Source organism: Centroberyx gerrardi, chromosome 22 (assembly GCF_048128805.1).
Source record: "Centroberyx gerrardi isolate f3 chromosome 22, fCenGer3.hap1.cur.20231027, whole genome shotgun sequence".
Classification (NCBI taxonomy): domain Eukaryota; kingdom Metazoa; phylum Chordata; class Actinopteri; order Beryciformes; family Berycidae; genus Centroberyx; species Centroberyx gerrardi.
This window is the reverse complement of record NC_136018.1, coordinates 21,328,669-21,343,430: the sequence shown is the minus strand read 5'-3', so window position 1 is coordinate 21,343,430 and position 14,762 is coordinate 21,328,669. Positions and strand designations below refer to the sequence as shown.

The 14,762-nt window shown below is 41.3% G+C and overlaps 1 protein-coding gene across 1 annotated transcript; it reads left to right on the top strand.

Annotated features, from left to right (window-relative positions):
- The first annotated feature begins 381 nt into the window (after window positions 1–381).
- palmdb (palmdelphin b) lies at window positions 382–11,515 on the top strand. The gene is made up of 7 exons (XM_078291552.1): window positions 382–426; window positions 2,626–2,706; window positions 3,656–3,786; window positions 7,339–7,453; window positions 8,986–9,010; window positions 9,333–9,410; window positions 10,209–11,515. Exons 1-7 carry the CDS (start codon window positions 382–384, stop codon window positions 11,513–11,515), a joined length of 1,782 nt encoding a protein of 593 aa, XP_078147678.1.
- Window positions 11,516–14,762: the final 3,247 nt, after the last annotated feature.

Sequence of the window (14,762 nt, the reverse complement as noted above, 5' to 3'; positions counted from 1 at the left end):
AGGAACTGGTAGAGCTTCATAGCCAGATGTTAAAGAGGACTCTGATCTTTGTTCAACTGTTGGTATTGCAGGGCTTTGTCGTGATAGCAATTGGCATTACTGAATTGATGATGTTTTTTTTTTTTTGAAGGCTCATTTTTGAATTTTGAAAAGTGGATATTGGCAGAGTTCTGCCCTTCATTGGCAGTGTTCCTTTTGGCTCATAGTGTATTTCTCGTTCTTGAAAAGTCTTGACCTATATTGCTGACTTCAGAGTTGTGAACCAGATCCTAATTTGAATATCACGAGGAATTTCTTTTTCTTTTGATGCTGTATAATCCCCTTCTGGCACTCTCTTCCAGTTCATTGACGCTTGTGCATTCTCTGTCCTGCAGGCTCATCATGGAGGAGGCTGACCTGCTGAAGGAGAGACTCCAGGCCATCACGGTAAGAACCAGCCCTCTGTTACAGGTAGTAATGGTAGAATAGAGACTGTGTGGTGAAGCAGGCTAGGATGCATATCATGTAACTACAATGTCATGAGTTTGAGAAAATTCCACAACCCTTGGCTTTATGAAACCTTTTCAAAACCCCATTGAATAAACCTAAAAATGCATGGTGGTCAAGCTAATATCAAGGCTGCATTTCTTTGTTCCTGAAAAGTTGACATTTTGGTGCCCCCTGTTGATGTATTTTTGTTGTTTTTTTGTTGTAATGAAGACATTTATTTCATTATTAAAAAGCCTGATTGAGCTATTGATCCAAGGACTGACAGTAACACATAAGTAAGGTCCTATGTTCTGAGCTATGTTTTAGATCTTAGTTGCAAAGAGATTATTTTCACTAATGATACCTATAATTGATATACTCAAATATATTCTGGAGTGGGACCCAGCTCATATAAAGGATGAGCCATGATGAAACAGCTCTCGAGAGAATCTAAAAACCCTAGCAGTTGAATACCCTGATATTTAGCTGAACAGTCTGAACAGGATCTCGATGCAGCACTGAATGAGGAGTCATTTCCAAGCTGTGTCTGAAAATAAAGAGTGTGGGTGTCTGCTTGTAGGATGGGAGAGCTGTACAGGACAACTTTCGTAGGATGGGAGAGCTGTACAGGACAACTTTCAGAGATCTGGCTGTAGATGTGAAGGTCAGAGGCTCAGAACTAGACAAGAAGTCAGTCCATCAGAGTGTGTAGGCATCACCTCCCGCTCCCATTTTAAGCTTTTACAGTATAAAAGAATTCAAAATGCAACAAAAATGAACATAGCCTGCCAATATTTTGAGCTATGGTTTTGGAAAGAGATTATCATCCACCTGACCTTGACTAGTATTTACTGCTCAGTGTTGGCTTTGGCTCCAGCTAGAGACAAATAAACCAAGGCAAATAGAGAGAAAACCAGTGTCAAATCTCTGTCTCTCTCATTGCCCTCGTAGTTTTTTATGTAACAACTATATTTTGTCTAATTACTTACTTAGTCCCTTTCATAAGGGAATTCTAATTTGCCATCTCACAGAATCTTATAAATGTTGACAAGGCCTTTAGTTTCGATAACTATGTATTTCAAAAATGATTCTTAGCATTTGTTGCCCCCTATGAAATTTGTGTGTGTGTGTGTGTTACAGGTCAAACTGAAATGTTTGTTAGGGGGATTGCATCATTCATGGGGGGGGGGGGGCGACATGTTTACTGTTGCCTTGTCTAACCTGCTTAGAGCGCCAGATGGATGGGATTTGCCACTAAGACCAATACAATGAGTGTTAAGACAGTAACAGGAAAGGATGTGAAAGTTAGATTATTTCTGTGATTGCCAAGCAGGGGCACTGCAAGGAATTCTGGGGCCCCTGAAAAGATGTGATGCCCCCCCCCCCCCCCCCCCCCTGATACGTAGGGGGGAGCAGCTCGAAACAAAAACGACGGGTTATTTGCACCATTTGATCAGTTAATTATCTTTGGTGCTAAGAGGCCTTGTCTCTATCAAATAGCTGTCATGGTCCAGACATTTCAGCAAACTTACATCACTCACAGAGAGTCAGAGACCCAGACGGAGACGGGGCTATAAATACCAGCAGACGTCATCAGGGCTATCCCCTTTCACTGGGGCTTATAGTGCTACGCTGATCCAGGACTGGGCTAATTTTAGGTTACAGTGACCCCCGTGTGACATCCAGGAACACAAAGGGCTTGTGTTTAGGTTAATGATAATAGTCATTATTCTTTTTTTTTTCTCTGTGATTATCTAGCAGTACAAATGGTGAAATATGCCTTTATTATACGGAAAGAAAACTAACTTAATAGATATGACATGGAATTTAAAGAAGATAAGGTAATCTTTTCCAGGAGGCTTGTTATTTATAGTAAGGAAAGTTTATGGGTTGTAGTGAACAGGTGCACAGGCATTCACATACACACACACACACACACACACACACACACACACACACACACACACACATATACAAGCAACAGGTAGGTTGGGTGAGGTCATGAAAGTCCTGTTGCTCTTTAGCTATTTATGGCCATAGATGAGCAGCTGTCAGCTCAAGGTTGAAGCCTCAGCATGAAACGACAACAGGTGGAATATTTTCCACGCTATAAAATGTGCCTTTACATTTATAAACGTGTTTGAATTGCTCCCACAGGACAAAAGAAGAGTCCAGGAGGATATCGCCAAGAAAAGGAGACAGATCGAGGAGGAGAAATTAAAACTCCAATACATAAAGGTAGCTTTCAGCATCACCATAGAGTAGAAATGTTTCTCCATCAGCCAGCAGGCAGACAGGGAACAGAGAGGGATTGTAGAGACTCCCTGGAGGTTTTCCGGGTTTAACTTTGGGCAATTTCATTTTGTTTCAGAACTAATAACACTGCAATAAACTCAGTCTCATTTCTGCTCAAACTCAGACATACACAAATTTTCCCATTCACTGTCTACACAGCAGCTCCAGACTTAATATCTGATGTTCACAAATATTAACTGGAATCCCCCCTGCAATAGCAATAGCATTATATAACTTTGTAATGTGGGTATTACTCCCAGTAAGAAGTATTTCGCTGCAACACTGATGGAACTATTAGTATGTTTCATCTATATTAACACCACATTTGTCATATTAAACTAGTTCTTGTCAAAGATAAAGTACTCACAGATAGAGAAGTGTTGGATTTAACTTACTAGCAATATTAAGAACCATTTGTCCATTCCTAAAATGAGTGTCACAACCCTGTAATGTGACTGTGAAAATGGATATAGAGAGCAGAAGTCACCAACACATCATGTGATTCACATTCCCTTCTCAACTGATTCTAATGCAACATTTTAATCAGATTCCACACAAGTACGTCAATATGTTTCATCATTATTATTGGTTTCAGTGGAGATTGTCAAATGATGGTCTAAATGCTGTTTCAGAGGCTCTGTCCACCCAGCCAAGAGTAAAATTCTGAGGGAAACACTGAATACTTGGAATTCTTGTGGATTTTTTTGCCATGAAATGGTCCAACTTAAAGATACTTAATAATAATCAGTGCAAAATATCAGCTATTGGCAGATTCAAATCAAGGCCAAACCCTACTGAAGCGCTAACATTGAGGTTGCTCTGTGTGTGTGTGTGTGTGTGTGTGTGTGTGTGTGTGTGTGTGTGTGTGTGTTTGTTTGTTTGTAACTGACAGAAGAAGGCCCTGAGGGAGCAGTGGCTGATGGACGGTCTGAGCCAGCAGTCGGAGGAGGAGCAGGAGGCCATGAGGCTCCAGGCTCAGGACGAACAGCAGCAGAGCGACCAGCTGCAGAGCAACATCCACAGGTAACCTCCCAACATTGTTTGTCAGTCAGTCAGTCAGTCAGGCTTAGGGTTAGGCCTGGTCATCTCAGACCATAAGAACACTCTACATCAGCGTTGCTCAAGGGCATTGCCAGCAACAACAGTGTAAAAATGACAAGTTCTTTGAAGGCCTGCTCTCCACTATCTCTGTAGCTTAGCACCTCAGCCCCAAACTGCTCTGCATTGATGTCTTCCTTAGATTTCCATGGTTGGTACGTACTTGCTTGGTGCTGCTTTTCTAGAGCCACAAGATCCCCAGTGTATAGCATTAGCATTGAGACTGAGCTGAGTCGTGGTTTCGTTTGGGACAGAGTAACAGATGGACTGAAAACTGAAACTGGTTTTGATGTTGGCAGGAGGCCTCTGCTGCACTTTTTGTTTGGAGGCGTCCAGTAAGAAGACTCGGCTCCTGCTCTTCATGTTCATTTCAACCGAGTTGTCCTTTCTGGCTTCATTCAACGCCAACATAAAAACGACTCCACAGTTAATTGCTTCCACCAGCAACAAAACACTCGGGTCGGCTAAGTCGATCTCAAGGAGTTGTTCATTTGATGTGGGCGGTTTTCTCAGGCCGTACCACTCTGGAAATAAGAGAATAGAAGAACAAGAGCAGAATGCATCTCCAGTATCCAGCTGGAACAATCTGTTGATCCTACTGAACTTCTGAAGGAAAGGTATTAAAAACTCTAGGTACAGTTTGTTGACAGGATCACAGTACGCCTGAAGCAATAACTGCATGTTTGCTCGTCTTTGCTCAATTGAAAATGGAGTTTCAGTTCATCCCACTGGTTTAGTATGCGCACACAGCAGTCATGAATAGAAAGCCACCTTGTGCCTGACAGCTGTACAAGCATCAGAGGTGTTTCCACTAGGATTGATGAAGTGGTAGACTTTTGTATACTGATGCAGGACACTGTGGGAGAACCAACTATAGAGAATGTGAAGTACTCAAGGTTATGTGGAAGAGTTTCAACTGCCTTGCTTGCACACAATGGAACACTTGAAAAGCTGGAGATTTTGTTTTTTTCTGAAGCAGATGAGTGAAAACAGAATCCTCCTTCCCCACCACTATACACTTCTTGAAGTCCAGCACCAATACTGTGGAGAAACTTGGTCAGTGTTGATGCAATTTGCCTCTGCTGACTCACCCTCCAAGTTCACCAATCCCAAAAATGAGGAGATAATCTTGTTCAAAGAATCAGCGAACTGCTACTGCCTAGATTTTCTTAGCTGGTCCAGGGATTAGGACGAGCCATGCCTTGTGTATATGTAAGTCATTATGTGCGTACGCTGTCCACAGTGGGAAGCGTCGGTGGGATTAAGACCAGACTAAAACCAGACTAAGACGGTCCAGCACTTTCACCTACTTAACTCCCTGTCAAAAGCGCTGTGTGTCAGTCACCCATTCACAGACAGTCAACCCACCCTTCATTATATAACCCGACTACTTAGCCATGACCCAGTGTCTGCACACACTAAAACACACACACACAAAGATTACACCCTCCATAGTCTTACAAATCTAGGCATTGTCGAGGGGAATTGCTAGTAGACAGTGTATTCTAGTAAAAGCACAAAGGAAGGACGTGTTAAATTTCAAGGGATGCAATTTGTCCAGGGGCTTTATTTTTATTTATATATTTATTTTGCAGGATTTCAGTCACAACTCCTTTTCAACAACAGCTGAGATTCTTGGTTCTTGCCCAACTCCATTTTCTTGTGTAATCCTTAAATTATACATGAATTTCAGATAAATATGCTGTCAAAAATACTGTCAGTCATCATTCCTGTATCACCATGAGCCATACATGTGAGGATAAAATGTGAATGTATGTACCACCAAGTACACTATGTATACCTAATAATCTGCTCCCTAACATGATAAGATACAATAAGAATGAATTTTGAATGATCCCTGTGGGGAAATTGGCTTGTAGCAGCAAAATGATAATAGGATAGAGCAAAGAGAAGATACAATATAATAGAGCAAATGAGGGGTGTTAAACATAACTGACAATTTCAACGTGTCGAGAATGTGTCAAGTAGAAAATGCATAAAGTATGCTAAAATATGCATCACAGTATTACGAGGGTGAGCAAAATAACAGCAGTGGAACAAAAAAGAATGAAAATATTAACAATATGAAAATATACCAAAACAGAAATATAAAATACATAAAGATATATAAAAAATAAGTAAAGAATTTTAACAAAAATGTATAAAAATTAGAAAGAATACAGGAACGTGAAGAAAAAAGTATAAAGTACAAGCATAAAACAATATATTAGAAAGTACAAGTAAAAGGTATGGTTAAAAGAACTCCATTTAATGTAGCAGAGAAGAGGGGTGTTTTTAATGTTCTCTCATCAGTCTTTTCCTCTTTTCAGTGTTTCTGTTCCAGACATTAAACATTGCCTCCCCAGCCATTTCATTCCTGTCTGTAAGAAGGGTTAAAAAGGTCAGCGCCACATGATCTACAGCTATTTGGCTCATATGAAACAAGCATATCAGTTAAATAGATAGGTGACAGGTACAGAAAGCGTCTCAGTGTGCAGACGTCCGACAAAGTACAGGCATAAGCTCAGGTGGCAAGCATTAGTTCCCTTCCCAGAATCCAACCTGGTCACCGAGGGACAGCGAATGGAGTCCTAATTTTTCTGTCCACGGTGCGTTAGTCAGAGCAGGATTGAACTAAAGTGACCCTGACCGCCAAGCCTTTAGTGCTGGAGACCTGGGCTGCTCTGTCCACTGAGCTGGATCAAAGCTGGCAGATAAAGTCACGCAGGCAATCTGTGGACGAAAATCCCTGTCTCATCAGCGGGCCAAAACAACCCATCAGCACAGAGGATGGGCTCGGAAATAACTCTGACCCCGCTGTGATGGACAATAAAACACCTGAAATGGGATGAAACCGCGGAAAGAGCATTGTTGTTGATGGGCAAAAATCACAGATCTCCCAAAATACTATTGTCCTGGAATTTAGAGCAGGATTGATTTTTTTTTCTTCTCATTGGTCCATGTGTTTTTGAAACGAAACAGCAGGTTTTTAATAGGTTTCAAGAGTCGTGGAGCATGTCAATAAACATGTAAAATTGCAATTTACATAAGTTACAAGGTTTTGAACTGCCAGCACATTTACACAGTAAGCAACCTGACATGCAGGACCTATTCGAATTTGCAAACTTCAATGCAGAATCACATTTTGTGTTCATAAATACAAAGCCATGTTTTTATGGCTGTGCTCAATTCATAGATTTTTAGGGGGGAAATACCACAGAAAATTTGATCTATCATTTTAATACAAGAGCCATGGTAGTTTCTGTTACCTTGCTGAAAACGTGCCAAAACGTAGATTTTTTGTATGACAAAAAGAACTGTTACATTGAAGCTGAGTGTGCAATGCTTGCTTCTAATTGAAAGCCTCTTTACTACTATTCCTTCACTCCATCCGCTCTGTCTTTTCTAGTATAGTATCGCTATGAAGCTAATGTCTAAGTGCTTGCTCTTATCATCAATATATGCTTCACTCTACAGAATAGAGAAGGAGATTGAGGACTTGGAAACACAGGAGCTGAACATCTCCACCAACGAGGAAATCATTCTGAAGCGGCTGAAGGAGGTGGAGAGGACAGCTGAGGACATTATCAAGGTAGGCTCCAGTTGGCTGCCATTTCATACTCTGCCTGCTTTTATTTGCTTTGGGACTGCTGCACACTGTTGTGTGTTGCTTATTGACAATTTTGGGGCGGATGATATTAAAGCTACAATATGCAACTTCTTGCCTCGAGAAATCAGTCCTTTCCTCCTCCCCCTAAGTTGGTCGAGTTCCTGCCCCAACACTGTCTGATGAACTGCTAGCACCTCACTACGTAGAAAACCTAGCTTAACTGGCTAGCATGCTACCCGTCTAGCGGTAAATAAGAAGCTCTGTGTTGCTTCTCAGCCCTTTCGTCTCCTCCAGCGTGAAAAACCGTCACTGACGTTCACGTTTTTTTAGAACAGGTTTTGTCCACACGTTTAGCATTGCTCTTCTTTATTTTCCTACTGCTTTTCCTCCATTGTTGTTGTTGCTATGATTAGCCTCAGCTTGATAGCCACAACTACGCCTGTGCAGATATGAAAATTATAGCCCACAGTACGATTATCTTGGCCAAAATGAGCTCGATATACGATATTATCCAGATAAAAAAAAAAGGTACTGTAACATGAACATTAACTAATTTCTCATATCAATCACATGACATTTCGCTTTTTTAGGCTAAAATATGTAGGCTAAAATATTTGTGAAAAATATAAAATATTAACATAAATTTGGTGGGTTTGTTATTCATCCTCCCAACAAGTCGCCGGTTATTGTGGTTAGGGTTAGGGTTTTAGGGTTTTTTAGTGCGATATTTAGTAATAATATATATTAGTATAATATAATATAGTTATTGTCCCATCCCTAGCAAATGGTACATGCCCCAAAACATCTCTAGCATCATTGAAAAGACAATTTCAGGCAAACAGGGGGATTTAGGCATACACACAGTCACATAAAAACACAGACTGATAATGTAGAATATATCCCAGTTATCCCAGTTATTTTAATGTGAAAAAAGTTGCATATTCCCGCTTTAATTTCACTGTGTTTTTGGTGGTCATAAAAAGTTGCATTTACACCAAAATGCCTCTCACATTTACATCAAAATGTCTCTTTGTTGAATGTGTGGGTTATATAACTACAGTAGGTAGAGTTTGGTTTGTCAACTAACAATTAGATACTAAGGTTTTTCATGAATATATGAAAATAATTCTCTCTACTTACAACATGCTGCCTGAGTCTCTTCCTTTTCCCTGCTTGTTTCTAACAAGATGCATTTTCTGGAGACTGTGTGGGTGTGCTGTGGTTCACGAGGGGCTGCTTTGAGTGAATAAGGTGCCAGGTAAATGGATTGCTCAGATAGTGGGTGTGTGGTGTACAAAGACTGACGTGCATGGTTTGCTTTCTGGTTCTTTTGAATGCTGTCTGGATTTAGACCTAAAGACACAGTAAAAGAACTGAGATTGTAACATGGTACCTTGCTGATGCTTTAGTGCCTTATTAATCAAAGTGCCTTAATAACCTGTACCATTGCTGTGATTTTGACATCCTACTTCCCTCACGACTTTGACCCTGAACTACTGTATCTTCACACATAGGAGCTAAACGCTGAGTTCGAGGCAGGTAAACACTTTTGTGGCTTCTTGGTGTGTTGTGATTAGCTAACATTTCTATATGCTTTTTTTTCTAACATAGGTTTTATTTCTGAATTCTAACCAGACTATATTAACATATTGCATGATCTGAATTCATTTTGAATATATTATACAATAACAAAACAATAATGTTAACGATAACAACAACCTAACCATTTAATGTTCATTTATTGTTGATATTCTAACCTGTTTTGTATACTCTAACATTTATCGTAAGTGCAAGTCCTTTATTTCACTGGTCATATTTTGCTTCTCAGATGTGACGCGTTATGTTCCCTCGCCACTCCCAGACGTCCCATTTACCATCAAGCCGACACCCCGAAAAAACCCTCCAAAACAAGAGCCGGGTGGTGACGAACAAAAGAAGGGTACAGGCACACTATTGTCTACTGCTCCACATTTGTAAAACATTTGCTGCTTTGACGATTGATCATACACCGTCCTTACACCACTAGTTTATAGCTATGAGTTCTATTACGAATGTGAACAAATACGCACTCATTACTTGACAATTTGATAGGAAAAGTGGTATACATCAGCAGAGAAATGCAACATGATTTCAATGAGTCTAGGACGATTTTAGATATCCACAGAACATTTCAATGATCACAGGTTGCTGTGGCTTTTCCATGGGGTCTCTCAGTCTCTTTCAACTCAGTTGTGAGGTAGACATCCATTTTGTGTTCTCCAGGCATAGCTGTCTCCCTGCTTGAGATTGGCTGACCTGACTGAAACGCCTCCTGCTCCCATTATGCTATTTTAAAAGCTGTAATTTCATATTTCACCAGTGTGCAAATTGTGAGGCAATTGGTTTTCAATCAGAAGAGAACAGAAATTTACATGGCATTTAGCTCCTGGAACTTCAAGTCATACATTAGAAAAAGGAAGCTATCTATACAAGTGCAGTTACTTATTTGGTGAGGTTTATATGCAGGCACATATATAATTGTGTCCATTATATGCTGCTGTTCACACTGATGTGTAAGTATTTTATGTAAGGCAGCATCATGCCAGTTTCCCAAACGCAGAGAAAGTGTTTCATCTTTATGATCTTTTTTACAATGTGAATCTCCAAAGTCTGTCAAGTCATTGAACCGTATTTATTTTATACTTCAACACTCTGTCCAAAGACCTTCATTCCAGTCTCCTCTCTATTCTCTCGTCAGCTACGTTTGCCATGGAGATCAGTGTGGAGCATGACATGCGAACCGGCGAGAGTCAAGTGGTCTCGACAGCGACCGTCACCCCAGAAACAGTCCGGGACAGAGGGGTGAAGGTGTATGACGATGGCCGGAAGTCAGTGTATGCGGTACGCCCAGACGGACGCAAAATGCACAACGGAGTGGTCGGTGAGATGACTCCCATGGATGTGGAAGAGCTGCTACGTCAGGCTACGGATAAGAAGGTGCCCAGTGAGGTGCAGTACCACCAACCGGTATACTCTGCACCCTACACCGCGACCAGTAGGCCTTCAACACCCAGGACACCCAGTAAGACACCAAGGCAGACGCCGACTCCCAGCCCCAGCCCCTTCCAGACCAAGATGTTATCAAGAAATGGAGCTCAGAACCTTGGAGAGGAAAGCCAGCTCAGTCAAGAGCTTGAAAGTTGGAAAACCCCAAGCAAAACGCCTAGCCCTGGCCCCTTCCTACAAGACACCATGCCAAGAGACAGAGCCCAAAGATGGGGAGAAGAAACCCAGCAACCCCTGTCCCACATTCCAGGCCAGGCCAACACTGGCAAGCACCTAATTCCACAGCCTCAATCACCTCACTTTGGTGCCAAAACTCCAAGAAGCCTCACCAACGGATTTATGGATACAAGCAGTCCCAGCCCAGCAGCTCTGGTCTCAATCACAGCCAGGTCTGAAGGAATGCCGACCCCCATACAACCAGTCTACAGGAGTGTAGACAGTCAGAGTCCTTTACTAGCAAGCCATAAGTCTGGAGTTGGTCATGATCCTGTTGCACCAATAGAGAGCTCAGTTGATTCTAACAGACAGTCACCCTTCTACCCAGAGAGTGAGGCATCTCTGAACCTCGTCAACACCCTTCCAGAGGATCTAGAATCGGAGCCCATCACCATGATCTTCATGGGCTACCAGAACGCTGAGGAAGATGAGGAGGAGGAAGACATCCAGGCCGAGCTGGTAGTCATCGGCAACAGCGATGACGACGACGAAGGCAAAAATGGTAAAAATGACAACGGCGGGGATGAGTTCCTCTCGTACCACCCGGAGGGATACAAGAGCAAAGTCTTCCAACCCATAGTCGGCGTAGCTAAGGTCGCTGGCTGCAGAGATGTTATTGGAGAGGCCTACACAAACTGTGACGATTTACTGCCTCACAAGCCGACGTTCATCCACAAGCCCGGCAAACGCAGCCCCTGCCTGCAAGGACAGGGGATGGACGAGCCCACAAGTGCAGGTAGCATCAACCTGGAAAAGATGAAGCTCTGTTCGACAGGAAGATAAGACGAAACTTCGGTGATCCCTGTGAGAAACTGGGTCGTTGCATCAGCAAAATGTTAATAGGATTGTAATAGGATCCCAGTGATTTTTCTTTCATTCATTCATTCTTTCTTTCTTTCTCTCACTAGTCATTCTCCAAACTGGTGTTTTTGCCTCTCTAATCCTTCACCACGTTGTGTTTTTTGAGCTTTGAAGATCACCAACATGTGCCTTGTGTGTAGCTGCCTACCCAGTATACTTGCCACCTCACAGCCTTTCTCTGATGCCCTCCTTGTGTAATAGGAAAGGAACAACTTTTCTTCTCATACATTTGCTATTAGGGGCCTTGTCTCGACCTTTCTCTTCCTTGTGCTGAATAAGGAAAGCAGCTGACAACTACTGACATTTTGTGAAATAGTACCACTTGCCTGTGCTATTTAGAGGGCTTTGTTGCCACCTACTGACAGATTTGTATCATTACACCCTCATATTTACATGGGTAAAGTTTGTAACAATGGTCAATGCAGCTTTTTTAATCAAATAAGAGCCTTGTCTTGCTGCAATGAATGAGACATGATTTTGTTTGAAATTCTAATTGTGTAAACTAACTGAGCTTCATGCTTTTACCTACTGTGTATTTTCTATATCACAGACAATGTAATTAAAAATATTTTCTCATCACATAACGGCTGCAGTGTTGTCTTTGGCAATGCAAACTGGAACTTTTACCTTTTTATTAAGTAACAAACACCAGCAGATCAAAAGGCATTTCTTCCTGCTAATACCACTAACTGATGCAATGTAAACTGAGGTCTAATGGGTATCAGTTCCCTATATTCACCACAACCGAGAAAATTGCCAGAAATGAATAGTGAAATAGTGAATAGTGAAATTCTATATAAATAGACTGAATTATATATATTATTCAGTATATAAGATATATTCAGCCAAATGCTCAAAACTCAAACAAGTTTGAGAATTATTTTTATTATAATAAATTACCAATTAAGAACACTTTTATGGCACCAACCTACTGTACACTAGCACTGAAACGGGGACCAAGTGCAGGACCATAACCAAAATTACTCCAAACAACAAATATACTGTATATGTATGTGTTTATGAAAACATACAGCATACAGTATGTGTATGTGTAAGATATTTTATGTACAAGAGCCTATGATCTGAGACACCAAGTTTGCCCTGAAGTTTGTATCAGCGCAGCTCCAAGGACTAACAGCGGAGCGAACTGAATGATGTTGTTTATCTGTTCTGCACTGAAACACTTGTCCTTGGTTGCTTTCTCTTCTCCCTGCATCTTTCTCTTGCATTATGAAAAGCATGGAGGGAGCTGAAAAAAAAAAAAATGAGATAGCACCTTAGACATAAATGGTGAAGGGATGCAGTTATATAACAGCAATTTCTTCTGTTATGTAAGACAAAAACTTGAATGCTGAGAAGCCCAGGGCCATCAATTGTTATAATTGTCAGAGCCACCAAATTCACGGTGAATCCATCTTTCCAGTTGCAGCGAGAGAGCACTTGAAGCCCAAGTGGAGACTGTTTTCCTCCTCTCACAGGAACATCCGTGCCCAGTGAGCAGACAAAAGTTTCATTTTTTTGCCTGATAAGACGATTCATATTCCAATCATCATGGGTCGAGTGGAGGCAAGAACACATTGCTCATGTACTTTCCATTTCCCTCCTGACCAGCCTTGAACAGGAGAAAGACAAAGCTAGGAGGGAACATGTAACTACTTCGGCACAGTATATTGATTCTAGCCTTGAAATCTCTGATAGAAATATTCCATGAAGAATGAGATCTTTTTGGTTTTGTACATCCAAACTCATGGACTTATTGGACCCAACAGGTGAATGAGATAACTCCGATGAATGAGACACTCAGCATGTGATAACAATGTCTTACATTTGAAGCGCTTCACGGGTTACAGATATGTGGAAAGTAAAAATGTGTTAAAGGTGTGTAGCATTTTAGCATCAATAAACCATTACCAGTTTAATTTTAAGACATTTGTATAATTACCATAAACAAACAAGACCATTGCCGAAAAGATTGATAACCTCTACCAGCCTCTACACTGTATTTTACATTGTGAGCCACCAGGTTGGATTTGGAGGGAAATCTGCTGGATTGATTTACGGCACAAAACAGGAAGGAGGCGCTGTTATTCAAGAGTTTCTGGCAATGGCAGATGGTGGAAAGGCCGATGGAAAAATCACTTCCAACACGTTTATCCTCTTCAGTAAAGACAAAGATGCCAGGGAGGGACAGGAGGCAACAGGGTTTATGGGAAATGTGGTCTTAACTTGGAGAACTGGCACTAACAATACCACCGGTATGAGAAAGAGCCTACCAATTGTCTCAACCATGGTCTCATGTGTTTACAGTAATTATACCCACCTATCACAATGAATTTGACAATGATATATTGTTTAAAAATGCTACATGTAGCACCTTTAAGTTCAGCACTCTTTTGACAATCAAACTGATAAAGTGGCCAGATATACCTAGCCTATTACTGTGCTCTTCGCTTTGCTATTTAGCTCTTATTCAGCTATGATTTTGGACATGTTTCTAAGAGAAAGTACATTACATTGAGAATACTGTACATATAAAGAAACAATGACAAAATGTTGTTGCTCTTGTGTATTATAAGAAAGATTTAATGTCATCACTTGTGTGACGCAAATCTGCATGTGCATGCATTGGAGATTCAAGAGGAAATGTAAATGGACAGTACTCAGATATGCAGAAAATGACTGATTTGAGTTGATTTCAAGTGACCAATATTTCGGAGATGGAAGTCTCAAGTATTCAACATTTAAAATTCCTCCTGCAATTCGGAGAAAGATAAGGAGGTGAAAATCAATTCCGCTGTGGGAGTGCATTTGTGCACCTGTAAGTGTATGTATGAGCACAGGATGAGCGCCTTTCCGCCTGAGCGTGTGTTCATCAGAAAAAGCTCAGCGATTGGCTGCCTCCAATACACCCCCCTTTCCACCACCCGTCCAATCACACACAGCAGCAGCCAGGCAGAGATGCAGTCTGAGGCTACAGACACAGTCAGAGATACCAGCACTCTCCTTTAGCCTGTCATACCGCCTCAGGTAGGTCCATTATACACACACACACATACACAAATCAAAAAGTTTGTAAAGATTTTCCTCTGTGTCCGAGTATAGATCCAAACTGCATTATCTGCTGCAGCCGCTAAGGTGGAAATGGTGTCATGTGTTTGGTATTGATGTG

What these genes read in the sequence shown, in the direction of transcription:
- palmdb (XM_078291552.1), top strand. Translation starts at nt 382, where the DNA reads ATGGAGGAGGCTGACCTGCTGAAGGAGAGACTCCAGGCCATCACG. An exon ending in TAAAACTCCAATACATAAAG is followed by an intron (nt 2,707 to 3,655) that starts GTAGCTTTCAGC and finishes TGTAACTGACAG; the next exon opens with AAGAAGGCCCTGAGGGAGCA. An exon ending in AAACGCTGAGTTCGAGGCAG is followed by an intron (nt 9,011 to 9,332) that starts GTAAACACTTTT and finishes CGCCACTCCCAG; the next exon opens with ACGTCCCATTTACCATCAAG.